This window comes from Mustela lutreola, chromosome 4 (assembly GCF_030435805.1).
Source record: "Mustela lutreola isolate mMusLut2 chromosome 4, mMusLut2.pri, whole genome shotgun sequence".
In the NCBI taxonomy this organism is placed as follows: domain Eukaryota; kingdom Metazoa; phylum Chordata; class Mammalia; order Carnivora; family Mustelidae; genus Mustela; species Mustela lutreola.
The window spans coordinates 977,175-1,002,898 of record NC_081293.1 but is presented as its reverse complement, the minus strand read 5'-3'; the positions used below and the strand labels follow the sequence as shown (position 1 = coordinate 1,002,898).

Here is a 25,724-nt window from a genome sequence, read left to right as displayed (position 1 = left end):
CTCCAGAACGCTGTGCCACGTTCCAACATCTGGGTCTGGGTCCGGGTGCCGGCGGCTTCCAGAGGCGGAGCCGCCCCCAGGGCTGGGGCCCACTGTCCTTGAGAGTCCCGTTTCTGTTCCCTCTGCGGGCACAGTCCCACCTGGCGGAACCCCAGGCCCACAGTCCCGGCTTGTCACTCCGCCTGCCAACCCCCCCACCCCAGGGGCTAGCGAGGCTCCTGCGCATCAGGCTCTGCAGGGCTGTTTCTCGGGGGTGAGGGGCGCTGCTGCCTGGACAAGCAAACCCTGAGGGGCACTGAGGAGAGACAGAATGACTCCGCTCAGCAAGTGCTGCAGCTGCTGAGACAAGGGACAGGGCTGGGGCCCTGGGGGGGCTGTCCTGTGGGGGGAGGGGCCGGGAGGAGGTCACTGGCCTTGGGACCGGCAGGAGGCAGGGCTCGGCCATGGGTCTGCAGGCACGACGCCAGCAGGGAGCCGGGGCAAATCCGGGAGAACCTCTAAAGATCAGCACCAGAGGGGACAGGGACACAGAGATTAGCCCCTGCCTGAGCCCCCCCCCCCCCCCCCCCCGCCAGCTCAGGTCACTCAGCTCAGCTCAGAGTCGGTGATGGATGGTTTCTGTCCCCCGTCACGCCACTCCCCTGCACCTCTGGCCAGGATTGCCAGCCCTGGTGACTCTGCTGGGGCCCTGGGCAGGCCAGGCCAAGGGCTTGGCACTGGGCAGGCCTGGGGGAGGCCCCAGTGCATGGGGCAGAAAGCAGAGGCTTTAGGAACAAAGTCCAGGGACGGAGGGAGGAGGCTGCCGCCCTGTTTTCCCTTAGCTGGGGGTCACTCCATAGCTCTCCCATGGCCCTGCTAGGCAGCTCATGGTGGGCAAGCCACCCTCAGTCCCTGCTGCCTGGGGCCAGTCTGTCTAGAACCTGCGTCTTTGAAGGGGACACTTAGAGGGGAGAGCCCTGGGTCAGGAAGGAATCAGCACATGGGGTCGGCACGCAGGCCCACGGAGCTGATTCACCCCCACCAAGGATATCTGTCTTCATCAGAGGCTCTGTGGTCTGGAGCAGGTGAGTTGGCTGGGCTGGGAGGGATGGTCTGCGGTGGGGGGGGACCCCAAACTGTCACCCTATAAATTCCAAATCAAAGTCCTGCCTGCAGAGCCCTTTGTTCTGCCTTGTGCAGAATGGGTTTCCGAAAGTGGCTTCCAACTCCACTTAGAAAGTGCAGAGCACACAGCCCAGGAGTCAAGGCTGGAAGAAGACAGGGCAGAGGCCCCCTTTCTCACTGTGCTCCCTGACTCAGCTGTGCAGCAGGGGCCCGCACGCCCTCTGCGCCCTCCCTGGGCCCCTCCCCGCCCCTGCGTACACGCACTGTCCCAGCAGGCTCCAGCCCAGACTGATCCTCCTGCCACTGCCTGGGAGTGACCCCGGAAGACCCCACTCCCCACAATACGGCCTGCCCTTCAGAAGGTGCCCTTCTGTGCACCCCAGCGCCCGGCACCTCTCCCTAGGCTGCCGAGGGGCCCCTCCTCCCCAGGTGGCTCCCTGCTCACCCAGGCATCCCCTCAGGGCACCTCCTCCAGAGGCCTCCCGCCTGTCCATACGGAGCCCCCTGGGCACACGGGGACATGCTCACACCTGGAATGTCCCCAGCAGTCCTGGAGCTGACTCAAACTCCAACAAGCTGGTCCCTGGTGGCGTCCCCAGGGCCCAGAAGGCATTTGGGGCATGCTTGGCACCTGCGTGGAGCAGATAGGCAGCCTCTGGCTAGTCCCCCTCCTGGGGCTGGCAGGGGTGGCCTGGCATTTCTGCGCCCAAGTCAGCCCTGTCCAACTCTGGAGTGGGGGTGCTGCACAGGCCTGTAGGTGCAGAGGCTCTCTGTGGGGGCCCCCACAGTGATGGGGGACCCTGCTGACCCTGAGCGATGGTCATGTTGAGATCCCAGAAGCCTCCCGTGAAGCCTCTCACTCTCCAGAGGAGGGTTGGGGTCTGCTGGAACCCGCAGCCATACAGGGAACAGGTGCTCCCAGGACCCTAGGCCTCCCCTAGGGCTCCCTGGGCCTGGATCCTTAGCCCGGTCCAAGCGGGGGCGGTGAGGCGCAGCGAGCTCCGGCGGCTGCCTGACTCCGCCCGGACTCCCCTCTGCCTGCTCCCGGCGCCAGGAGGCCGCCGCTGGAGGGCGAGGAGGAGCGGCGCCACCGCCGCCCCGACAGTCCCCGGCGGCGCCACGAGTGGCGGCCACGGCGCAGGTCCGAGCGGGGCGGGGCGGTGCACGGGCTCCGGGCGAGAGGCGGGGGGGGGGGGGGGGGGGGGGGCGGGGCCTGGCGGCGTCCGGGTCGTCAGGACAACCCAACCACCCGCCCATCTCCTGCGCCCAGCCAGGCGCAGCGAGCCGGGCTAAGGGGACCTGCTGGTCCTGCCGGGCGGGGCTGGGCCCAGGCGGGGTCACCGCAACAGGCCCGCCCTGGGGGCTCTGCCAGTTACGGGGTCCCGAGCCAGGTGCGGGATGCGCAAAGGCTCGGCACGGTCGAGTTCTGCCCGGCTGGAGGCGCGCGGGAGCACAGGGCCGCGGGAGGGGTCCCGGGTGGGGCCCACGTCCGCTGGACGCCTGCACCTCCCATTCCCCCAGCCGGCCAGCTGCGCGCGTGGAGAACCGCGCTCTCGCCCGGGAAGGACGGTCCTTTCCGCTGGGAACGCCCCGTGGGGCCCCTGCCTCTCTGGGCGCGGCGGGGTCGCAGAGAACCCACTGTTTCCCCAGCGGCCCGGGGGCGCGCGGCGGAGACCTGCCGACGGATCCCCCTCCCCAACGCCGTCGCGGGTCGCCCTCAGGCGCACAGGCAGCCCTGAGCCAGGCACGCGCCCTCTGGGCACCAGGGGCGGCGCCTAGCACGCGAGGGTCGCCAGGTGCCCCCTCCGCAGGGCGCCTGCCCGTGTCCCCTCGGCTCCCCCGTCTCCTCGGCCCGGCCCGACCGGCTTCCTGCTGGCGTTGCCGGGACTTCCTCCCCGCGGTGCCGGGTGGCCACCGGGCGCCTGACTCGAGGCGGGGGGCGCGGGGCCGCGGGGGGCGGACGGCCGGGCAGGGCCGTGAGTGGGGGTGGGGGCTGGCCCCGGAGAGGGGGTCCTGAGCTCCGGCCCGTACGTCCTCTGGGCGGGCGCTCGCGACCGCGGGGCCCCGGGGAGGGCGCAGCCCGGCCCCGTCCCGGGGGTCCGCAGTGCGCTTCCGCGCCGCCTCCGAGGCGCCCGGCTGCGGCCCGTGTCCGCGGGCGGGGGTGCCCCGCGCGCCCCTCCCGCCGCCCCGGCCCGCTCGCGGTGGCCGCCCCGAGCGGAGCTTTGTGACGTCAGGCGGCCGGCGGGCGGCGTCACGCGCGGGCTGACCCGGCGGCGGCGGCGGGGCGGGGGCGGGGGCGCGCGGGCCGGGACGCGGCGGGAGCATGGAGCCGCGGGCCGGCTGCCGGCTGCCGGTGCGGGTGGAGCAGGTCGTCAACGGCGCGCTGCTGGTCACCGTGAGCTGCGGCGGGCGCAGCTTCGCCGGGATCCTGCTGGACTGCACGAAAAAGTGAGCGGGGGCGGGGGCGCGGGCCCCGGGGCGCCCCAAGTCTCCCGGGACGCCGCCGCCCCCGCCCCGCCGGCGGGGCCCAGGGCCCGGACCGGCTCCAGGGCGGGGGCGGCGCGGCGCGGCGCCGGCGCCCGCTTTCGGTTTCCCGAGCGCGGGGCCCCGGGGCGCGCGAGCGCGGCCGCCACTCGGGGGGCCAAAGTGGCTCTCAAAGTCGCCGCGACTCGCGGGCGGGAGCGGCGGTGGGCGCCGAGGGGGGCCGGGCGCGGGGCGCGCAGCCCGTGTCCCCGCGCCGCCGCCGCGTGCCGCCGGCCGCCGAACTCCGCACGTCTGCCATAATTAACGCACTTTTCTTTGTTCAGACGCACTGTTGAATCCGGCTGTTTTCAGAATTGTCATCGGCTGGGGGGCGGCGGGGCAGTGGGCGCAGATGCGCACGGGACCTGCCCTGCCAGCCCCTCGGAGCGGGGGGTGCCCTGCCCAGTGCCCCGCCCCTCCCCCCGGGGCTCCTGGGAGGCACTCGGGGCTCCAGGTTGCTGGCGAGCAGTTGTGTCCAGCGGTGCGATTTGAAAACAGTGTTGGGGGGGAGCCTCTGGCTGCGGAGGAGTGAAAACACGCAGGCGGGGGTGCTGGGGGCGGCGGCTGGATCCCCGCTTTCTGGGGCCGAAGGGGGTCCCCCGCAGGCCTGGGGGCACACCACCCCGGTTCGCACCTGTGCGCCCGCTGCAGGGACTCAGCCGCAGGAAGAGTCTCCTGGATACAGTGTCACATGGTAGTGAGCTGTCGCACAGATAAATGATTAGGCATTAATCAGACACTAATGTCTTGGCGCTCCTGCTGGGCCCTATCTCCAGGCTGCCGAGAATAAATGGGTCCCTTTGCAGAGGCCCAACTTTTTCCCTGGTGGGGCCCAGATTTTGCAGCAGTCGCACGGCGGTGGCAGGAGACCATCACTCTTCACCCGGTGCCCCGCTGGCGCTATCTCTTCGTTATATGTGCCAGAAGCCATTTATGCCAATGTCACATGATTTAACATACGGCCTCCCTGGGTGACTGTGGCCCCGCTCAGCCCTGGCTGCCACCGAGAGTGCTTGGGGGCCCGAGGGGCGGGAGTGGGGGGCTGCAGCAGAGCCACCTGAAAGCTGCCCAGCCTGTGCCCTGTGGTGGCCAAGGTCTGCTGCACTGACGGCCACCTCTTACCCCCTCAGGCAGGATGGCCAGCCTGGGCCTGTTCCCACTACTGGGTCTGTGTGGGGCTGTGCTCGGCTGGGCCTGTCCTTCTCCTCAGAGAGGGGCAGCTGCACCAGAGGACCCCCTCCGTTTTCTGGGCTCCCCAACTCAGGAAAGGAAGGCTGTGGGCCCCACTGACTCGTTGGGGGGGACTGTGTGTAGAGGAGGCGGCCTGGCCTCCGGCTGCCACCCTCTGCCCAGGCTGGGGCCAACCTGGTTGGGAGACCAGTGCTCCCCTGGTGGAAGGAAGCCCACCAGGCTGGGATCCCCAGCACGGGAACGGGCAGCCATAGACTCCAGGGCGTCAGCCCTGCCACCGCCGCGCTCAGCAGTACCGGCAGCCACCCCCAGAACCCCGGGCCTTGCCGGGTGCCATTCTGCTCCCTGCTGCCTCCCGCTGTGCCCCTGGCACCCCCAGCCCGCGGCAGCTCGGTCCCCACGCGGCCCCTGGCTGCCCTTGTACCCCCTTACTCAGCACCCTGGCTTCCCCCGGCTTCTGTCCTCGGCTCACAGCGTTAGAGCTCGAGCCTCTGCTTCTAGCGCACTCATCCCGCCGGGTCTTTCGGCAGCTTGCGGCCTGGCCTGGCTGTGCCGGGAGGTGGGGGCTTCGAGCTGCAGGGTCCTCGCCCTCCCAAGGCCAGTTTCCTCCTCAGTGCCTCCCCTCATCTGTGACGGTAGCAGGCCAGTCCCTCGGTGGGGGCCCCATCCCAGGTGTGGGCGCTGCGCAGCTGGGCCGGGCAGCTGGGGGCCGCGGCTGGGAGCCTGCGGGTCCCGGTGCAGTGGGGTTGGGCCGAGAGTGTTCAGGGCGGCCCGGCCACAGCTGTCAGTGTCCCCACGGTGCACGGCCAGCCACGTGCCAGTAACTCGTTTATCAGCGGCCTCCAGCGCTGGTGTGCCGACCTGGGGACCGGGGGGCCCCACAGGGCGGCAAATCATTGCCCGCGTCCCCGGCAGGGACGGAGCAGTCCCAAGGGAGGGGCCCTTCGCCAGGTCCCGGTCTCTCTCCTGGAGCAGGGCCCAGCAAGCAGGGTGACTCATGGGCCTTTGGGACGTGGCTTCCCCCCGCCTTGGCACCCTGGGAGGTGGGTTCTCCTCCCAGAGGAGCTCCCAGAGGCCCCCGAGGAGTCGGCAAGCGTGTGGAGCTGCCGCGTCGGGGCCAGCCTCCTCCTGCCCGAGGCTGGATCCTGCGGCCAAGCTGCTTTGTGATCGGAAGGAAGACCCCCCACGGACCCTCATGCACCCCCCCGCCCCGCGCTCACCGACTCCCCACTGTGCACCCGGGCTGAGTGCCAACATCCCACTCGGCAGGGTCCCTCCAGGCTCCCCACAGGCCGTGATTCTTTCTTGGGGCAGTAAGGGTACAGGTGACCCAGGCCTGCCTGGAACCCACAGGCTCCGACTTCCAGGCCGGGGGCAGGGTGGGTGTAGGCATCATTTTGTACGTGGTTTTGGGGAGCATCTCCGGTGGAGCACCCTCCCCAGGGGAGGTGGCCGTGGCCGAGGCAGAGGCCCAGAGTGGTGAGGGAAGGTCGCCTGGACAGCAGGAGTGAGGACGAACTGCCCATCAGGCCTGGCCTGCCCCAAGGCCCCAGCCTTCACGTGGGGGCTGGTGTTTCTCAGAAGCGCCTAGCTGTGAGTCACCTAGGGCGCTATTAGCGTGCGGGGCTCCTGAGCCTCTGTGACCCACACCCCACCCCGTGTGGCTGGGACTCCAGTGTCTGTGGGCAGCCAGTCAAGGGCCCCAGCAGGCCGGTCCCTCTTCCATCCTGGGCACACTGCCGCTGCTGGCCGGTCCTGGGATGGGTCACTGGACAGATGTGGACGGACACTGGGCATAGCTTCCCTGTCCTCAGGGAGCCCTGGGGACGGAGAGCCGGTGCCCGGGATGGCGGAGGGTGGCTCGATCTGCAGCAGGCAGGCAGCCGCCACGCAGGGGACCTGGCCAGTATGAAGGTGATGAGGGGGTGTGGACCGGGGGAGCCCCCGGAGGGCAGAGAGGGGAGGAAGGCAGTTGCTGGTGGTGGCCAACCTTTCGGAGTCCAGGACACAGGTCAGGGCGAGGGGCAGATGTGCTAGCCTGGCCCCCTAGCTTGCCCCAGAGACGCTGGCTCTACCTGGACGAGGGGCCATGCTGGTGTCCAGGCCATGACTTCCCCAGCTAACCCGTTTTCCCCAACTCCCGAGCAGAGGGGGCCCGGAGGCCCCGCAAGGCTGCCCTTCCTTTCCCACCAAGCCCGCTGCTGCCGTCCGTCGGGGCTGCAAGGGAGAGAGACCGCGGTGTAGTTTCTAAACCAACATGCGGAGCGCAGGGAGCCTGGCGGCCGAGTGGCTCTCGCCGTCCGGACTCCGGCCTGCCCGAGGCCGCAGGCTCCTGGCCCCAGCTGCCCCTGCAGGCACCTGGGCCGGCCCCCTGGGGTGTTTCTGGTCCTGAAGCCCCGTTTCTTCACCCCTTTACTGGACACCAGGGTAGCCTCTCCCCTTGGGAGGATGAGGAGGGGAGGTCCAGGGTAAACGTGGAGCCGGCTGGGGTCAGAGGCGGCTGTCAGGCTCCACAGCCACTTGGGTCCCAAGTCTGCAGAGCAGGGAGGCCGCGGGGGAGGCCGGGAGCTCTGGCGGGCGGCCGGGCCGGCTCCTCCTGGCCGCAGGCCAGCTCAGGCCTGGGCTGCTCTGGGGCTTTGCTGAGCTGGTTGCATTGGGTGAAACCTCGGCGGGGGGGCCGGTGAGCTGAGGCGGGCCGCGGGTCTCCTGCCAAGGACTGCGGGCCAGGCTGCTTCTCTGTGTCCCTGCGAATGGCCATGCTTTAGTCTCAGGCAAGTGCGGGCCCTCCGGGGAAGAACCACTCTGCTTTTGCATCTGACCCCTGTTCACTAGCGTCTGCTGAGCTCTGGGTGTCCCCAGGCTTTCCTAGGAGCTGAGGCTGTCTGCCCCTCCCCCAGCTCCCAAGGACGCCTTGTTGAGCTTTGTTTCAGGGTCCCCCAGTTTCCTGCACAGAGACCTTGGCCAACCTGGCCCCCCAATGCCTGGGGCCCCTCCCCCATACCTTTCTGTCCTTGGGCAGGGAGCCAGTGGGGGCTGGGGGACCCGTCAACATGGTGGAGGGCAGGACCCTGGGGGGCCTGGCAGGCTGTCTCTCCGGCGCGCTCCGGCCAAGGCCCTGCGGTGTCACCTGTGGGCCGCTGCCAGGCTGACTGGGCCTCCTTCCCTTGGCACCAGCCCATGTCCACACAGCCTGGCCTCACTGAGGGGCTGGGTCCTGCGGGCGAACCGCCGGGTGGCGCCCCGCCTGGTGCTCCGGAATCCAGTGGAGGTCACTCCATGGGGCTAGGTGCTGAGTTCCCGCCCAGGAAGAGTGGCTCGTGCCTGGACGTGAGCTCAGATCCCGATGGTCTCGGGGCCCACGGGATCCCTTGGCTTCCTTCTGCCCTCTGTCCGTCCGTAAATAGGGAATGGCCATGCCGTGTGTGTGTGTGTGTGTGTGTGTGTGTGTGTGTGTCTGTCTGTCTGTCTCTCTGTCTCTGGGTGCTGTGTAGGGTTCCACGGGCAGCGTGGGGAGGGAGCTGTTCCCCGGCTGCTGTTTACACACCGGGGCTGTGGGCGTGGCCTGGGCCAGGCCGCTCTGGGAAGGAAGTGTGGCTTTGTGCAGTGCTGGAGTCACGGGGCCTGCCCCTTGGTCCTCAGGGGGGGTGCCTTGTAACTGACCTCTGGAAGCCCTCCCCTGCTCAAGACAGGAGCCCCCCATAGGCTGAGGGGCCCTGCACACAAGGGCAGAGACTCGCCTGCTCTCCAGTGCTCTGTGAAGCCAAACCTGCTAGGGCAGGGAGGGGTCACTGCCTGACCTGGCCTGTGCCCAGGGCCATGCCTTACCGCCCTGGCTCAGGTCAGGGCCTGGATCTCTGTCCTAAACATTCAGGGACTCCCTGAGGGGTGTGTGTGTGTGTGTGTGTGAGATAAACGGGGGGCAAAAACCTCCCTGGACCCCAGCTTTGGGGCCTTCAGGGATAAGGTGACTTTCCACCCCTGCCCCCCACCGCCCCCCTCCTGCCCCAGCCCACCTGTAGGGGGAGGACGGCAGAGCCCCCAGGGTGGGCTCCTACAAAGGAGGGTCCTGGGGGACGAGAGGTTGGTCTGGGTGGAGGTGATGGGAAAGGGACTGCCCAGGGGTTTTGCTCCTGGGGTGCCCTGGACCCCAGCCTGGCAGGAGGGGCCTGCACCGCACAGGCTTGGGCTGGGGGCAGGGGAGTCTCACCAGTGGGTATGTGCTGCTTCTGAACAGGGTGACAGCAAAGAAGCCTGGGGGTCCGTGCGGACAGACGAAGGGACGGGTGTGCGTGAACATCCCCCTCGCGGTCTGCGTGCCTGCAGACGGGCAGGAAGTAGGCTTCTGGGCCTTGGGAACAGCTCTCCAGGTCCGAGCAGGGTGGATCCTGCCGGGCACGTGGACCCCTCCTCATCTGTGGGACCCCCTTGGTCTAGGGACCTGCTGACAGGGTGTCCTCTTGGGGGTCCCACAGCCTTCCCTCAGCCCTCTCTCACGCCCACCGGGTGGCAGTTGGGGTGCTCTGTTCTCAGCCTCAGCTGGGGTACCCGTTGAGTGTCGGGCCCGGTGCGCCATCCGTGCGCTCCCCGCGGGGCCGACACTGTCCCGTGAGGGGCTCCTGTGGGGCCTCCTGCACTGTGTGTCCTCAGTGTCACCCTCTGGCAGGGCACCACGGCCGCCCTCCCCTCTCCCCTTGGAAGCCCTTCCTAGGGTTACACGGAGGGGTTACACGGAGGGGATCCTGATACCCTAACAGCAAGGGGCAGTGAGCCTGCTGGCCCAGGAGCTCGGGGAGTGAACGCCTGTGTGTGTGTGCGTGTGTGTGCGCACACGCATGTGCCTTGGTGTGAGTGCCGGAGTTCAGCACTCAGAATTCTTGGTTGCTCTTGGACACCCGGCGGAAGAGCTGGGGGCTGTTTGGGTGCAGAGTCCAGCCACCGTTCTGGGGCTGAGGACTCGGGCTGAGGTTTGCGGACACACCTGCCTGTCACCACCACGGGTGGGGTGGGGGCAGCTTTGGGCGGGGTCTTAGCTCCCACAGCCGGACTCTGGCAGAGTCTCCTTCGTGGGCCACATAGCAGCTGTTCCGGGCCCGGCATCTGTGCGGCGCCTGTCCCAGCCGCCGGGGTGGGGCAGAATGGGGTGCGGTGGGGAATGGGGGGGTGGCCACCAGGGTGATCCAAACACGAGCAAGGGGAAATCCTGACTTAGAAAACCCGTGGTGGCCGCTGGGCCCTGGGGTCTGCGCACCCAGTGCCAGGTGAGGGCATGACCCTGGGGCCCCCTTTCCCACCCCTGGTCCCCGAGAGTCTGAGCCCACCCTGGTGTGGAAACCCTGCCGTGCTGGCTTCCCGTGGCAGCTGAGGTGCAGGAAGCCGTGTGCACACGTGGGCAGCACACGCGGAGGGAGAGGACCCCGCTGCCGCCGTGGTCACCTGGGACGCAGCATAGACACCAGGTCCCCGTGGGACCACCCGGTCGTCCCAGGCCACAGGGCAGGTGAAGAGCCACGTGCCCAGAGGAGGGTAGCAAGGAGACGGCGGGAGCTGGGGGTCCCCCTCCCCACATGACCCTGCTGCTTCCCCGCTTCTCCCTCCCCCGTGGCTACAGGTTACAGGCCACCTCCGGCCACACGAAGGGCAGGCTGCCCAGGGCCAGGTGTCCGTGGACCCGTGTTTGCCGGACTCTCTGGTCATGAAGAGAAGACGTGAACCCCTCGCCCGCCCCCGTGAAGACTTTAGATTCGGGCACAGTCACAAGTAAATGGGAACCTGATGGGAAAGAGGAAAACCGTGGCTCCGGGCTTTTGCTGTGAGCTTGAATTAAACAACGGGGCGGCATTCGCACGCCACGTGCCCCCACATTTGTGAGTGCGCCGACCCCGTGGCTGTAAGGACCGTGGCGAGGTGAGGCCTCCGGGCTTCGAGCCCTGGCGCTTGGGGACTGTGCGGGTGCCGTGATGGCACCTGGGGACTGTGCGGATGCCGTGATGGCGTGGGCAGTTGGTCCCTCTGAGCTCGTTCTCCGGGAGAGCAGCCGATGGGGAAACCGCATGCAGACGGGACCATGGCAGCGTCCCTCCGTCGTCCCCACCCGGTCAGATCAAGGGCCGAGGGAGGGCCGACGCCGTGTTCTGAGCCTCGTCCTCCGCGGCCTGGCCGAAGTCTGTGTTCGGCTCCAAACATAACAGCTTTTGGGTAAAGCGATCTCACCGACGACATCACATGTATGGGAAAGTCACGCATGCTCACTCGCTGCCGTTTGGGCCGTTTTCTCACTATTTGGTTGTTTTCCTTCGGCAGCGTGGGTCGCTGGGGAATTAGATGCTGCGACCCTCCCAGCACAAGGCCTCCGGGCTGGCCCTCTGCTCGGGGAGGGGCTCTGCGCACTGATTTTCAACAACGACCCGGCCCTCGTAGGTGCCCAGCGGTCTGCATGGGGGACACTGCCCCGGGGGGTGAGAGCAGGCCTCTCGCCAGGCAGGTCCCGGCTGGGGAGCCCCGGGGCAGCTACCCTGCCCTTGGCCTTGGCTGTGGGTCTTCATGGCAGGGACGTGGGTCTCCTGCCCTCTCTCGTCCCCTTCCCGTGGATCACGTGGTCTTGTCGGTGCTGCTTGGTCTACTCCCCTCCTGGAGCTGGAGGTCCTGAGGGAAGGGCCGGGGGGTGCCAGGCGGGAAGGGTGGTCCTTTGAGGTCATGCTGGGCAGGGGTGGAGTGGATGCCCCCCTTACGTGGGCAGTGGAGACTGCTGAGACCAACTCAGCATTTAGGAGGGAGCGAACCCTCTCCTAGACCCGGGGCTCTGACTCCTGTCCTCTCTCCATGGCCACCATTGCAGCCTCCAACCCCAGAAACACACACACACACACACACACCCCACAGCAGCACCTGGGCCCATAGCGAGCCTGCTTGGGGGAGAAAAGAAGTGGGTGCACAAGGCCCATGACCCGGGGCCCAGTCAGGCCATGTGAGCACCCCGGACTCCCCAGACCCTGTCCTCAGCCGTCCAGGGCCCGCGTGCCTGTGCCGGGTCTTGCGAGGCCTCCAGCTGCAAACCCGCGGGAGCCGAGTTGCGGATGTCCGTGCCTGACAACCCCGAGAGGCGGCCCCCGTGTCGGCCCCCAGGCCCCTTAGAAGACAGGCCTTCCCCTAGGATGCCCCACGGGGACACGTGGGGGTGTTTGCCCCGTCCAGAGGCTGGAGGCAGCTGCAGGTGCTCGGGGCACTGGCCGGCACCCAGATCCTGCTGGGCCCCTGGGGGTGGGGCCTGGACGCAGCGGTGTCCTCACGGTCCTGACTGTCCCCTTCTGTCTCCCCACTGCCAGGTCCGGCCTCTTTGGCCTGCCCCCGTCGGCTCCGCTGCCACAGCCCGAGGACCCCCCTGTCAACGGCTGCAACAGCCCGGCCCCCCCAGAGCAGGACGGAGAGGCAATGCAGCTGGGGACGGGCCCTCCGCCAGCGCCCTGCGGGGACCCGGCTCCCGAGACCTCGGGCCCCAAGCCACCCCCGCCTCTCGTGCCGCCGTTCCCGCCGTACTTTGAGGGAGCCCCCTTCCCTCCCCCACTCTGGCTGAGAAGCACCTACCGGCAGTGGGTCCCGCAGCCGCCGCCCCGGGCCATCAAGAGGACCCGCCGGCGCCTGTCCCGGAACCGAGAGCCCGGCCGGCTGGCCCTGAGCCCCATCCGTCTGCGGCCACGCCAAGTGCTCTGCGAGAAGTGCAAAAGCACCCTGAGCCCCCCCGAGGCCGGCCCCGGCCCCCCAGCTGCCCCTCAGCCGCGCCGCAGGGCGGGCAGCGTCCCCGGCCCCGACACAGAACCCCGCAAGCTCGCGGACCCTGAGGGCGGAGGGGACAGCGCGGCCAGCGCCACGAGGAGGAGCAAGAGAGAGAAGCGGCAGGAGGGCAAGGCCCGGGTGCCCCGGAGCCCGGCCATCAAGATCTCCTACAGCACGCCGCAGGGCACGGGCGAGGTGGTGGAGATCCCCTCTCGCGTGCACGGGTCCCTGGAGCCCTTCTGCCCCTCTCAGGCACACGGGGGCGGCCAGGACCCCGCTGGGCCCCCCGCCTCCATCCCCAAGCTAAAGCTGACGCGTCCCGGGCCCCCTGGCACCGGCCTGCCGCCCCCCAAGATCCGCTTGAAGCCCCGGCCCCGGGGGGCTGGGGAGCGGGAGCCCGTGTACCGGGCCGAGCTGGTGGAGGCGCTTAACGGCCACGGGCGGGGCCCCCGGGCCGGCTCCCCCGCTCGCCTCGGCCACGGCTCTGCCGGCCGTGGGCCCGTGGCCTCGTCTTCCGGAAGCTCTGACGAGGACGAGGACTTCAAGCCGTGCGCCCAGGCTCAGCGCGGGCGAGAGGGCCTGGCTTTCCTTGCCACCTGCCCCGAGAGGGGGCCAGGGTGCGCCGGCGAGTCGGTGTGGAGCAGCGACAGTCCGGACGAGTCCAGATCGTCCAGCTCGGAAGTCACGTTCCCAGACACGTGTGACCTCTCGTCGGGCGACGGCGCGTCGGTGCGGTCCTCGTCCAAGCACGCGAGGCCGACGGTCCCGCCGCTCACGGTCCGGCTGCACACACAGAGCGTCTCCACGTGCGTTACCGGGGACGGAAGGACGGTGGCCGTGGGGGACATCGTGTGGGGTAAGATTCACGGTTTCCCCTGGTGGCCAGCGCGCGTGCTCGACCTCAGTCTCAGCCAGAAGGAGGACGGGGCGCCCTCCTGGCCAGAAGCCAAGGTCTCGTGGTTTGGGTCCCCGACGACGTCGTTCTTGTCGACTTCGAAGCTCTCCCCGTTCTCGGAGTGTTTCAAACTGCGGTTTAACCGTAAGAAGAAGGGAATGTACCGGAAGGCCATCACGGAGGCCGCCAACGCCGCGCAGCACGTGGCCCCGGAAATAAGGGAGCTCTTGACCCAGTTTGAGACCTAGGCCGGGCGACCAGGTGAGTGTGCGCCGGCTGAGCCCTCTGGTGAGAGAAGTCCTGCCGGAGGCCGGTGTCGCTCAGACTCCGGGCACGGAGGGAGGCTTCCGAAGCAGCAGGGTCCGAGCCCGTGCCCAGAGCGGCCTGGTGTGTGTGGCCTCAAAGATGCACTTGCCCGCGTGTCCGCCCCCGGAGAAAGGAGCGGGCGGTCGCCGGCGTCTAGACGGAGGGGCGCGGGGGCACGGGGGGCTTCCTCGCCGGCCCTCGCTCTGAGAGGACGCCCTGGAGCCGGGGCCCCTCCCCCTCCTGGTCCCAGCTGGGTCCTGACTCAGAATGAAGGAAGGTCCTGAGCTGCAGGCCCCGGACGCCACGGCCGGCCGGCCGGTGTGGGCGCTGCTCCGTGGGTGGGCACCTGGTTCCCGGGCTGGGGCGGCTGGGCGCTCTGGGCTCCCCAAGGAGGCTCCGGGCTCTGCCCCCGGGCCGGGGTCGTGCCCTTCGACCCCCTCTAGGAGAACTTTGTAGGATCTTCGGCCACAGGCTTTAGGAGGGTCCTCCTTGGGGCTGTCACCAGGCCAGGCAGCCTGTCTGTGGTCACCACGTGGGGGGGTCAGGAAGCGGCCACGGGGCAGAGGCGGCCTACGTGAGCGTCCCCAGGCCCCGAGACAGGGCTGTGCCAAGCCACCCGCTCTGGGGCCTGCGCTGTGGGGGGTGTCCCGCAGGCCCCTGGCCCTGGTGGGCACCTCCTAGGGCCCACCCCCCTCCCTGGCCTCGTCATGGCAGGAGGTAGGTCCCGTGTAGGTGACCTGGGCTGGACCAGAGGGTGTGTGGTGGGGTTCCCCCGTGGAGGTCAGGTCACTGCCATCTTGCTGACTCCATGTCCTCTAATGCCCACAGAAACGGGGGGTGGGGAGGGGGGCTGTGCCCAGAGCAGGGGTCCTCCACCACAGCTGGGCCTCTGCCTTGATTCCTGTGACCTTCAGCTGACCTTGTCCCGTCTGGTCCACCTGCCCCTCTCCCACGTCTGGCTCTGCAGTCCCCAGCTTGAGCCCTCAGGCCTCAGCGGGACTGGCAGGTGTGTGGCCAGGAGGCCTTTGTGGGGCGTCTGGCGAGCCCCTCGCTGCTGTGCCACACGGACTGGGGGAGGGCCCCTCGGCAGGATCAGGGCCTTGACCCTGAAAGTTTGTTCCCACCCCTCCCCCAGCCTGCTTCCTGTGTCAGGGGCGGTCACTGTCCTGAATGACTCTCCAGGGTCCAGACGCAAACCTGCCCTCTCCGGAACCAGGCACAGCCCCTGGGAGCTCTGGGCCCTCAAGCTGGGGCATGGGCATGGCAGCCACCTGTTCACATCATGCCAGCGAGGGTCTAAAGTCGGGCACACTGTGGCGTGGGCACCTCGCATGGGGGAATGGGTCCAGAGAAAGGTCAGATGCGTCTTCCTTCTCCAGGCACGGCCTGGGGGGCTGGGGACCCTCTGTGGGGTCCTGCCGTCTGCGTGCCCTCTGCCGTGCCTGACCAGCCTCACTGCTTTTGCCTTGGTCTGGGGTCAGTGTGGAGCCTGGGCACCTCTCCCGCTTGCCCCTGTCCTGGGAGCTGTGGGTCCCAGTCGGTGAGGTGAGCAGTCAGTCCCCGAGACTGACCTTCAGGTCCCTGGTCACAGTCGGCGCTTCCTAGGGACAGCGAGCCCCCACCCCCTACCCCAGTGTGGCCTGGAGGACAGGGAGGCCCCACCCAGCCCTGGAGAATGTAGCCCAGTGTGCTCAGGGCTGGCTGTGTTTGCTGGGAAGCAGAGGGAAGCATCTGGCCAGACAGGTTTCGCGGCTGCAGGGCTGCGCCCACAGACTGGCCTCCCCTCCCTCCCGGCCTGCCCCCTGCCTCCCTCCGCCTCTGGCTCTCCCTCTCTCTGTCTCTGTCTCTGTGTCTCTGTACGCATCTGTGTCTTTCTCCAGCCCCAGCCGTGGTGGCTGCTCCCAGGCTTCCCCAGCAGGGCACGGAGCTCTGGAGCGTAGGATGATGAATCTTTTTAGCTCCAAAGCACAAAGTGGTTTTGCCTGATTGGCTTTTTACTTGCATGTTTTGGGGGTGGAAGACTGTTCTGGGGCCACGCCAGGGTGTTTAAGCCGCTGGCATTGGTGACTGGGGTCTCACCAAACCTGGTGACAGGTTTGCTTTCAAGGGTCCGTGACACTGTCTGGGGACAGGCCTCTGGCCTGCTCCTTGAAAGGGAAGCTGGGACCTGCCTTTGGTGGGGACGGGGGCCTGACCTGGGCCGGGTCAGGCCTGCAGGGTCCAGTGTGAGAGGCTGCTCCGCAGACCTTGTGTGTGATGCTGAGGGGCGTTCCGTGGTTGCTGGCCCCTGGGCTCCAACTGGGAGGAGGGCTGCGTGGGCCTGGAGCTTGGGCAGGGAGACAGGCTGGGGACGCTCGGACTTCGGGCTGCGTCCAGCCCAACTGGTGTCGCAAGCAGCAGAGGACGTGCCCGCTGCTCCTCGGAGATGTGGGTATTTGCAGTATCCTCTAGGTCCATCAGGGGAGTCCCAGCGGACCCCGTGGGCCTAGGGCCCTCCCAGGGACATCGTGCCCAGCACCGTGTCCCAAGAGATTCCTCTGTCCCACCTTGCAGGGGGGCCAGAGGCTCGGCTGACCGGGGTGTCCACAAGGACTTTCTGGAGACGTGCCAAGCTAGCCCAGGACTTGGTGGCCAGGGCAGTGGTGAGAGGCCAGCCAGGAGACTGGCTGGGCTCTGGCGACAGGGCACAGTGGCTCTCAGCAGGGACTGCTCCCGAGCACCGGTCCACCCTGGGGAGACATAGACCCTGACCTCTGGGGACAGACACAGGGCTGCGTGGCACTGGCCTGGCTGGTCGCCGGCTGTTCTCACCCCGCAGCCCGGCGTCTCTGAGCCTCGTTTCCCTTGTCTGGGAAGGGACAGGTTGGGTGCTGAGTGAGGGGGTCTGTTGGTGGTGGCCTTTGGAGGCCACTGTGTCCTTTCTGGCTCAGTGGGGGCTGTTTTCACAGAAACTCCTCCCGTGTCCCCCACAGGAAGGGAAGGTGGGAGGGCCCCAGGCTACATTTCTGGGGTGGGGACGGGCTCCTGCTCTGGGGCTGGAGGGGGCAGGACCCCTCTCCCAACTTGGACCTTGGGGCTTGGCTGGTCAGAGGCCTGGTCTGAGGACCTCGTCCTATAGGCGGGGCCGAGACAGCCCAGAGCATGGGGCCAGCCCCCCAAGCTGAAAGGTGATGGCCACTCCTGAGGGTGGCGGCCCGCCCCCTGCGGGCTGAGAGCTCCACTAGATGGGGGACGGAGGGGGCACAGCACCGCTGCGGGCCTCCCGCTGTGAATCACAGCCCCCAAATTTGTGCATAATCACACACAGGAACGTGCTGAGAAGGGACGAGGGCCCCCCAGCGAGCATCTGGCGAGGAAGCTGACCTGGACTGGGGATCCGGGAAGGCTTCCTGGAAGAGGTGACATATGGCTGAGCGCGAACGGTGAGCTAATCATGAGCTAATAGGCTGCGGGTGAGTGTCTCAGACAGAAGGAGGGTGCGTGCCCAAGACCTGTGGCCGGAGGAGGCCTGCACGTTCCAGGGTGGGGGTGGGGGAGGCCCCCACGGCAGCCTTGTCCTAAGAGCAAAGGGCACCATGGGGCAGGTTAGGCAGAGGGGTGAATGGCCTTATTTGGGCTGAAAAGCCCGTAGGTGGAGTCAGGAGGTGAGGGACAGCTGGAGGACAGAAGCCGAGGCCAGGATGGGGTGGCCGGCCAGGGACCCGGTGAGGACCGGAATCTGAGGCCCAGAGCAGCCGAGCTGGCGGGGCTAGGTGTCAGCTCCAGGAACAGAGGGACCACTGCGGACCAGGGGGTCCCCGCTGGCTGGTGTCTGAGCACCCGAGTCCCGGCTGGGAGGAGTGTGAGCTGCGGTCAGGAATCCGAGGAAAGATCTAGGCCCCACAGAAGGGCCGCCAGAGCAGGGGAGGCTGTGGAGAGAGGCCGAGAGAGCTGGCCAAGACGTGAGTCCCAGAGGTCCCAGAGAGGGGCACCGGGCATAAAGGCACGTGGGCCAAGGACTCGAGGGGGCAGTGGGTGCACATGGCCAGGAGGGGGCCCTGTGCAGGGAAGGGTGAGCAGTGCTGGAGCCGTTCCTGCGGTCTCCGGGAGCGCGCCCCGAGGGGCTCAGTGTCCTGGGAGCGCTGACGGCCTGTCTGTGCGGCCCTTAGAGCCTGGGGCCCTTCCTGGGCAGAGCCGGGTGGCAGGCAGCTGTTGGCGGGGCTCTGCCGCGGCCTGGGACGGAGCTGTGGCACCTGCCCAGGGTGGGGTCAGGATGGCACCTTGGGCCCTCCTGGCCTCTTGGGCTAGGGTTTTGGGGGGCGGGTGCTTTTTGGGGTGACATGGCTGTCCCCTCCGCGGCGCCGGCGGGCCACTCCGGGACTAGACCTCGTGCCTCACTGAGCGTCACTGAGCGTCCTCGGGCTCAGCCTCACCCTGTGTTATTCGCCTGTGGCTGCCGTCCCAAATGGCCACGCGGTAGCCGCTGGAAAGAACAGGAGTTTATTGTCACAGTTCTGGGGTCTGACCCCAAACAAGGTGGCAGCTGGGCTGTGCTCCCTCTGGAGGCTCCGGGGGAGGACCCGTCTAGCTCCCGTGGACTCCCAGGGCCCTGGGCTTGTGACTGCATCACCCCAGCCTCTGCTTCTGTGGTCACACGGCATCTCCTCCTCCTCAACATCCTGCAGGGACCTCAGGGTGACCACGTGGGTGACCCAGCGTGGCCGCATCCCGGTGTCCCAACACACACACACCTGCAGCACGTTTCCAGCAAAGGGATGGTCCCCCGGTCCCGGGGTTGGGGCACCGTTCACCCACTGTCTCCTCCCGTCTGGTCAGCAGATGGGTTAGGGACCCGGGTGTCCACCCTGCACAGGCCCGCCTGCCTCCTCTGCGACGGGCCACCCAGCCTCAGGGCGGGGTCTGCGGGTGGTGGGCTGGAGCCCGCTGGGGGTGTGCACTGATGGAGGGACTTGCAGCAGAGGATGTGCCGCCCTGCTGGGAGGCGGTGCCCGTGAGCGATAGGTCCTGGCAGCACCTTGGGCCACTGGGCCATTTCTGCTCCACGGTGCTCATTTCTCCCCGGACCCGGAGCCCCCGCCAGGAGAGCCGGCCTGAGCCCCGCCGGCGGGAGCTGCCTGGCCTGCCGGGGCTGGGGGCCGAGGTGTCCCACGCTCCTTGTGGGCTCTCCCTTTTCTCCCTTTTGAAACGGGGTCCTTGAGCGGCACGCCCCAAACTGGCTTTTCTCTTTCCCAACCCTAAAGGAAAAGGTACTTTGGCTCCTGAAGCTGGTGGCTCCGCTGACTCCCGGCGCTGCTTTCAGGAAACCTCGGTGAAGGTTGTAATTATTTTGTTCCCAAAGGAAACACAGGCCTGTAATTCGGAGACGGCTGTGGGAGCTCAGGCCTTGTCCCGCCTCCCGGCCACCCGTGCCATCCCTGCCGCCGCCTCTGGGCAGGGCCCTGAGAGCCTGGGAGGGCCGGCGGCCGGGCAGCCCGGCGGGGTACAGGTTGGCGAGGCGGGAGCCATGGCAGCGCGGTGCCCGGAAACTCACGGGGCGCTTGGCAGCGGCTCCTCCAGGTGCCAGGGGTGGCCAGGGGTGGGGTGGGGCCGGGGGACTTCTCTGGGCGGAGGGGGACAGGGGGTGCCCAGGCAGGTGCTGCCCCTCCCGTGGTGAGGTGCCCAGTCTGGCAGAAGAGCCCGTTTTGCCCTGGTTTTCGTGGCTTCCATGCCCCCCACCTCCATATCCTTGCCCTGGCCCCACCCCGCTCTGCGGCACCCCGCACCCCCAGGTCCAGACCTGAACCCAGAGCCCCAGGGCACTCGAGGAAGGACCCACACTGCACCCCTGCGGAGGGATCCTGCAGGTGGCCCCCTCCTTCCCACCGCGGCCCCGTGCGTTCCTCAGCCAGCCTGTGGGGACACTCTGGCCGCGCGGTAACTTACGCGCCATCCTGCAGGACAGAGGCAGGACCAGTGTCCGAGCCGTGCCCAGGGCTCCCCAGAGGGACCCGTGAGCAAAGTCGTGGGCGTGGGCGTGTCACACAGGCTCGTGAGTCCCTTCCATCTGCGCGAGCACTACCGTGTTCGGTGTTGGCGCTGTGGCCCCCCGCAGGCAGCTCTGCGGCTCCCGTGTCGTCTCTGCAGGGGCCGTGCTCTGGGCCCGACGGGATTCCAGCTTGCGGTGGGCATCTCCCGCCTGGACCTGGGTCGGGTCTCCCCCGGGGGGCCCCAAGCTTCCCCGCTGTTTCCCGGCCATGTGTAGGCTTTGCCGGCAGCAGATCTGGGAATCTCTTGAGAACAGACCGTGACCGTGTGACTGATTCTTCTCATCCAGAATTTTTCCTTCTGTAACTTTCACATTTGCGTTTCTGCCTCTTACGCTGGAAGTCTTGGTTCTTCGTGAAACTCACGTAATCACAGTTGACCTCTGAACAACGTGGTCGGACCCGCGTGGGTCCACTTGTACACGAGCTTTTTCAAGAAATGCACGCCGGTACCGTGAACGTGTGCACAAGTACATTTTCTCTCCCTCTGGTTTTCTTAGTAACATTTGCTTTCGTCCGTACCTCTCACCAGCACCGTTCTGGACTCTGGGCTGTCCACGCTTTCTTGAGACCAGGCAGGCTGTGAGCTGGAGTGGGAGCAGGTCACCCGGCAGGAAGGTGCCTGCAGGCTTCGGGGGACCTGAGACTCCGACCTGACCCAGTGTTGGGGCTGCAGGCTCCAGGGCAGGGAGGCCCCCGAGAACCCAGATTTTCCCTGGGTTCTGGCTCGTGGTCCTGGGTCGCCCGCCTCACTCCACACTTGCTGGCCGTCGCCTGTCCCTCAAGGCCATGGCTGTGGGTCCCCTCCTTGGTAAGGCTCTCCCGGAGCTCCCCATGCACGGCTGTGCCTGCCAAGCCCCACTCGACTCGCTCACCCCACACCCTGTTCTGCGTGGGGCCTCCCCATCCGGTAAGTAAATTCCTGTGAGTTCACACCCTGGCAGCAGGTGTCCGTGGCCCTGGGGGATGGGGCCGTGGCACCACAGATGGGGACACTGGTTCACTCCTGGGCTGTGCTCTGTACTGTGCACCCCGTATGCCAGGGCCGCTGGGTGTCCCCTCTGGGCCTTGGAGACGAGAGCCAACTGCCTGACGTGTCCACGCACACTCAGCATGGGGACCCAGGGACATGTTCTGAGCTTTGGCTGGGGTGGGGAGGCAGCCTGGGAAGAGCGTCTGGGCCAGGGAGACCCAGAGGCAGGCTGGCCTCTCCCTGTGGCATCTCTGGACTGAGAACCTTGAGCCGGAGGCTCCCAGGCGCCTGGGCCTCTGGACCCAAACAAGGTTTGGGCTGCGTACCAACCTTCTGGATGTCCTGGGGAGACTTGACCTTCAACAACAACCGTCCAGCCCCCCATTCCAGAGCACCTGCTCCTTCTGAAGCAGGCACTCCCGCGAGTCGTCCACTTCCTCTGGGCGTGACTGGCCCTGAGTCTGAAGGCCTCCCGTTGCGGTCTCTGAATTTCGGGGCGGAGACAGGGATGCACCCCACTTCCAAGGCCTGGGGTCCCCTCTGCCTGGGCCAGGGTCTGCGATGCAGCATGGGTGTATGTGGCTACAAGAGCCATGGGGACCCAGCAGGGGATGTAGGGCCTGGTCCTGTAGAGCGGGGTGCTCGGGCCATGGCCAAGGTCTCAGAAGAGTTGAGGGTGTGGCCGTGCTTGGCCAAGAGCCAAGCTGGAGGGACAGGGCCAAGCAGCAGATCTGTGTGTGGCTCGTGGAAGGCCACGTGCTGGGGGGCTCTTGGGGCTGGATATGTGGTCACTGGTCCAAGATGTACAGCGGACACTGATGAGGGACAGCGTCACATGTGCCGGGTGCCTCTCTGGTTCCTGGGGACTCTGCGCACACTCCGCAAGGATGGCGGACGTGGTCCATGCCCAGCCGGCTGCCGTAGGCCTTTGCTTTGCTCTGTCTGCGGTGTCTGTGGGTTCACACTCCTAGCGTGGCCGCGGCTCCCACCCCGCTGTGGGCAGAAGGCTGTGGTCGGGGATGCAGGCCGCCTTCATTCTGGTCTTCAGCGTGGAGAGCAGCACGTCTGGTCATTGTTCTGGGGCCTGGGTGCTGGCTGGCTGGCACCACGCTTCCTGCCGTGTGCCCCCATGGGACAGCCCTCCTGGTTACTCCCGTCTGCTCGCAAGCCTCACCTGAGGACCCAGCCAGGCAAACAGAGTGGCCTGCGCCCGACCTTAACCGTGGGGCCCGTGGTGGTAGCCTCAGGGCCCTGTGGGGGATGCAGCTTCTGTGCGGTCTGCTGGGGCCTTGAGGGGCAGACGGGGGGAGGGGGATCAGAGCACTTGCGTGGCAAATGCAGGAGCGCCGAGCCCTGCCCAGAGACCCCAGGGCAGCCTGTCGTCCCCAGAGCAGGTGGGGCGGCCTGCTGGCTAATAGGGCGTCCCTGCCCAGGAAGTCCCAGGAAAAACGAGCTCAACTTGGTGCGCTAGCCCAGCCGGGCCTGTGTAGTGACCTTACCTTTCCCATTGCTTCCGAGCTGGGTGGGGTAGGAGGGACAGCGGGGCTGGGGTGCTCTGGGGCGGGGTCCGGGCTAGCGGGTGCGCGAGGGAAAAGGAGTCGGCCACGGTCCTGCTTATGCTGGGGGCGGTGGCGGGGGCTCCTGGCTGGCAGTGACTGCGGAGTGGGGGACCTGCCTGACCGTCTCCAGATTTCCAGGAACACCTACTCTTCTCCTGGAGGCCCCGCCTGGCCGGAGGGCTTCCAGGAGCCGCTGGCCGCCCCCGGCTCACCCCCAGCGACAAACAGCTTCCTTGGGTCACTGGAATCTGTGTTTCTCTTGCCGGGAGACGGGGTGCCCTGGCTGCCTCCCCTCGGGTCGACTGTGCGTTTTTCTAGGGAGGGCGGCTGATGGGTGTGCCGGACATGCCCAGAGATCGGTTGTGGAAGGGGCGTGGGCAGTTTTAATGACTCCGGGGGCCGAGTGGCACGGTGCCTGCTGGCCTTTGGTGGGAGACCCTGGAACACTCAGTGGAAAGGAGCGGCCGTGGCGTTCTGGTGGCGCTCGCCCCTCGCCCCCCAGGAGCTCCCCCGGGACAGGTGTGACCTGCCCCGACCCCGACGCCTCTCCTCATCCGCCCTCACCGCTTCTCCTCGGAGCTCCACCCCCCAGGGTTGTGGATGGGTCGCAGAGCTGGAGCTGCCCGACCCCAGCTGGACCCTCCGGGAGCGGGAACAGCCTGGGGGGAGGGTCCCAGCTGCTCCCCTGGAGGGAGAGGTAAAGTGTTGGTGGGATCAGGAACGGCCGCGGTCCGGAGAGTGTCGCGTCTCCGGAGACGGCCGTCCTCAGTGTCGGGCCAGAGTGGGGGCGGCTCGGGGAGGTGGGGGAGGCCATCCAGCTCCCCCGTCCAGTCCACGCACAGTGACCGTCACTCTCACCCAGCTTCCCCGCGGCTGCCCCCAGTGGACCCTACCCAGTGACAGAGGGTCACATTCTTCTGGGGGTCACTTCCTTGGGGACCAGTCAGGGCCTCTGCCTGGCCAGGGAAGGGACTACGCGCCAGGGCAGGGCAGAAAGCTCTGCTCGCTGAGTGTATGTTGCTCAGGCCTTGTCCCTCACCGGCCGGGGGACTGTAGAGCCACCCTGGACGCCGCCAGCTTTCCCTGCAGGGCGTGTGATCAGGCCTGGCCTCGGGGGGGACTGCTTCCAGCAGAGGCACCTGTCACCTGGGGGCCCCTCACGGCTTGTGCTCAGCCTGTGGCCCACCACGACGGCGGAGGCCTCGGCTTCCTGGGGCCCCTCCTCAGGTCTCCCAGAGACGGGGCTGCCTGCCTCAGGGACCTCAGTGATCCCAGATGTCTGTCCTCAAGAATAGTGGGAGGGACTCTGTTTGGGGCTGCCCGGTCTATAGTGCTTTGTTCTGGCTGCCCTGGGGTGCTTGGGTGTGAGCCTGGCCTCGAAGCTAGCCCAGCGACCTTGGGCAGCTCTGGAGCCCCTCTGAGCCTCAGCCCGTTGTCTGGAAGGTGGGGGTGGAGGTGACCGCGTTCCCCGGGGCTATTGTCAACATGGTAATAAGCAGGGAAGCTGCCCCTGCCCCCCCCCCCATGATCGGGCCGTGGTCATCGCTGTCCTCACGCTGCCTGTCCCCTCTCTGTGGCCGCTCCCTCCTCCCCCGGGCCTGCTGGTCCCACGCCCTGAAACCCTGGGGTTGGAGCACGGGCCTGGTCTGCTGCAGCCAAGGGGGCCTTGTTTGCTCCTTGGGATCCTGGCCGTTGTGGGGAGGAGGAGGAGGGGGAGGTCGGCCTGTCCCTCCTCCCCCCGCTCCCCGAGGCCGCTCACGGGGTGGGGGGTCCCGGCTCTCTGTCCCCCGGGGTCTTTCCTGCACCCCCAGGAACCTGAAGGTGGGTCCAGGCCCGGATGGGCAGTGCTCCCCCGCCTCGGAGACACTGCGGGGGGCACCGTCCTCTGTGTCCACCCTGTCCCGAGCCAGCGGCCTTGCGCCGGGACGTCTGGGGAGGTCAGAGCCTTGTCCCCTGCACCCGGCCTCGCCCTTGGGGCTGCTTTGGGCTCCAGCTCCTCCCAGTCACCTCTTGGCTCCTACCCCCTATCTCCCTCCAGGCCGGGCCCCTGGGCAGATGCGGCGGGCACTGGGCTGGCCAGGGGACCTGACCCCTGCTGCCCTGGGCCAGCGTGGGGGAGCCCAGCGCCGCAGTGGAGCTCGGTGTTTCGTGCTCGCAGACCGGAAAGTCCGCTAGTGACAGACGTTGTGTGATGAGAGAATTCGTCTTCGCAGTCCAAAATGATGCGCTTTCCTGACGTTTCTTATCCTGTGATGTTTCGATCGCGGCGCCGTCTGCCCCCAACCCTAGAGAGCTCCCCAAACCGGGAGGGCATGTCTCTCCAGCGACGTCCGTCGCATACCCTGATGGTAGCACGCTGGGGTCCTTCGAAGCTGTGAGCCCCAGGGCCGTGTGCACAGCCACTGGCTTCCCCAGCCTCCCGGGCCGTGAGCAGCAGGAAGGAGCTGGAACAGGGGTTCCCCCGTACCGCTGTGTGGTGCACAGGGAGTCCCGTGGTCTGGGCTTTCAATGAGTCAATGATCCTGACCCTTTCTCTGGGAAATTCAGGGCCCCGGGGAGGGGACGGACTCGGATGGGGTGCAGGGCCGGGGTCCCAGCCAGGAGGCACGGCGGGCGCCAGAGAGCTGGGAGTGGTGAGGGCCTCTGGGAGCTGCGGGTCTGTGGGCATCCCTGGCAAGGCACAGAGCCTGAGGAATATGGCTCACACGGCCCGCGGTGGGTGCTGTGACCTGATGCTGCGACCCTCGGGGGCCTGTCCCCAGTACTTGACCCCGACATGACCTCTCTCCTTTTCTGCTTCCCTCAAGGTCACGGACAATGAAAGCACAGCCGGGCTGTCTGGAACTTCCGACCTTGGGGCGCCCTCCACGTCCCCCATTCCGTCTGAGGGACCCGCGTGCCTTCTGGCCAGCTGCGTGCGGAAACGTGCCCGGCCCGGGGGTCCGCCTGCCCGCGGTTCCCCAGAGAGAAGCAGGCGTGTCCCGCACAGGGGACGGCGCCCCCGGGCACAGGCTCCTCTGTGGATGTATTTGTTCCCTCGTCAGACTCCGGGTGTTCTGGGCTGTGACGTTCCGGGAGCCCAGCCACAGCCTACTGCTGCCCGTGGAGCGGGGAGAGGCACCCCAGTGTCAGGGCTCAGGGCCGGGCCCAGCGCGGGGTCTCTGCGTCCTTGAGAACCGGGCAGCCTGCCTCCCGTACGTCCCTCCCAAAGCTGGGGTCCTGCCCTGTGCCCAGCACCTGCCCCGGGGCCGCGACCTGGCCCGCGTGTGTACGAACAGGCTCCTCCCTCCTTTCTGTCACTTTAAAGACCAAAAACAGAAACCGAAAATGGCTTCTGCTCTTTGTTGAAACGTGAGCGAGAATAAAGGAAGGTCTGCGCA

At 67.5% G+C, this 25,724-nt stretch overlaps 2 protein-coding genes across 6 annotated transcripts; one reads left to right on the top strand and one right to left on the bottom strand.

Annotated features, from left to right (window-relative positions):
- The first annotated feature begins 799 nt into the window (after positions 1-799).
- PWWP2B (PWWP domain containing 2B) lies at positions 800-25,724 on the top strand. Of its 5 annotated transcripts, XR_009353192.1 has the most exons (4): positions 3,374-3,552; positions 12,141-13,744; positions 17,097-17,211; positions 25,152-25,724. XR_009353192.1 is itself a non-coding variant. In XM_059172772.1 (3 exons), the coding sequence occupies exon 2, from the start codon at positions 12,247-12,249 to the stop codon at positions 13,729-13,731; it is 1,485 nt and encodes a 494-aa protein (XP_059028755.1). In that variant the 5' UTR covers positions 800-1,064; positions 12,141-12,246; the 3' UTR covers positions 13,732-13,744; positions 25,152-25,724. The 5 variants fall into 5 exon arrangements, 4 of the variants coding, with proteins under 4 accessions (XP_059028755.1, XP_059028756.1, XP_059028754.1 ...); XM_059172772.1 differs by lacking the exons at positions 3,374-3,552; positions 17,097-17,211 and adding an exon at positions 800-1,064; XM_059172773.1 differs by lacking the exons at positions 3,374-3,552; positions 17,097-17,211 and adding an exon at positions 2,373-2,495.
- Positions 18,576-20,024, bottom strand: LOC131830041 (uncharacterized protein C10orf95-like). The gene is made up of 3 exons (XM_059172436.1): positions 19,848-20,024; positions 19,139-19,388; positions 18,576-18,760 (listed from the first exon to the last, which is right to left on the bottom strand). The coding sequence occupies exons 1-3, from the start codon at positions 20,022-20,024 to the stop codon at positions 18,576-18,578; spliced, it is 612 nt and encodes a 203-aa protein (XP_059028419.1).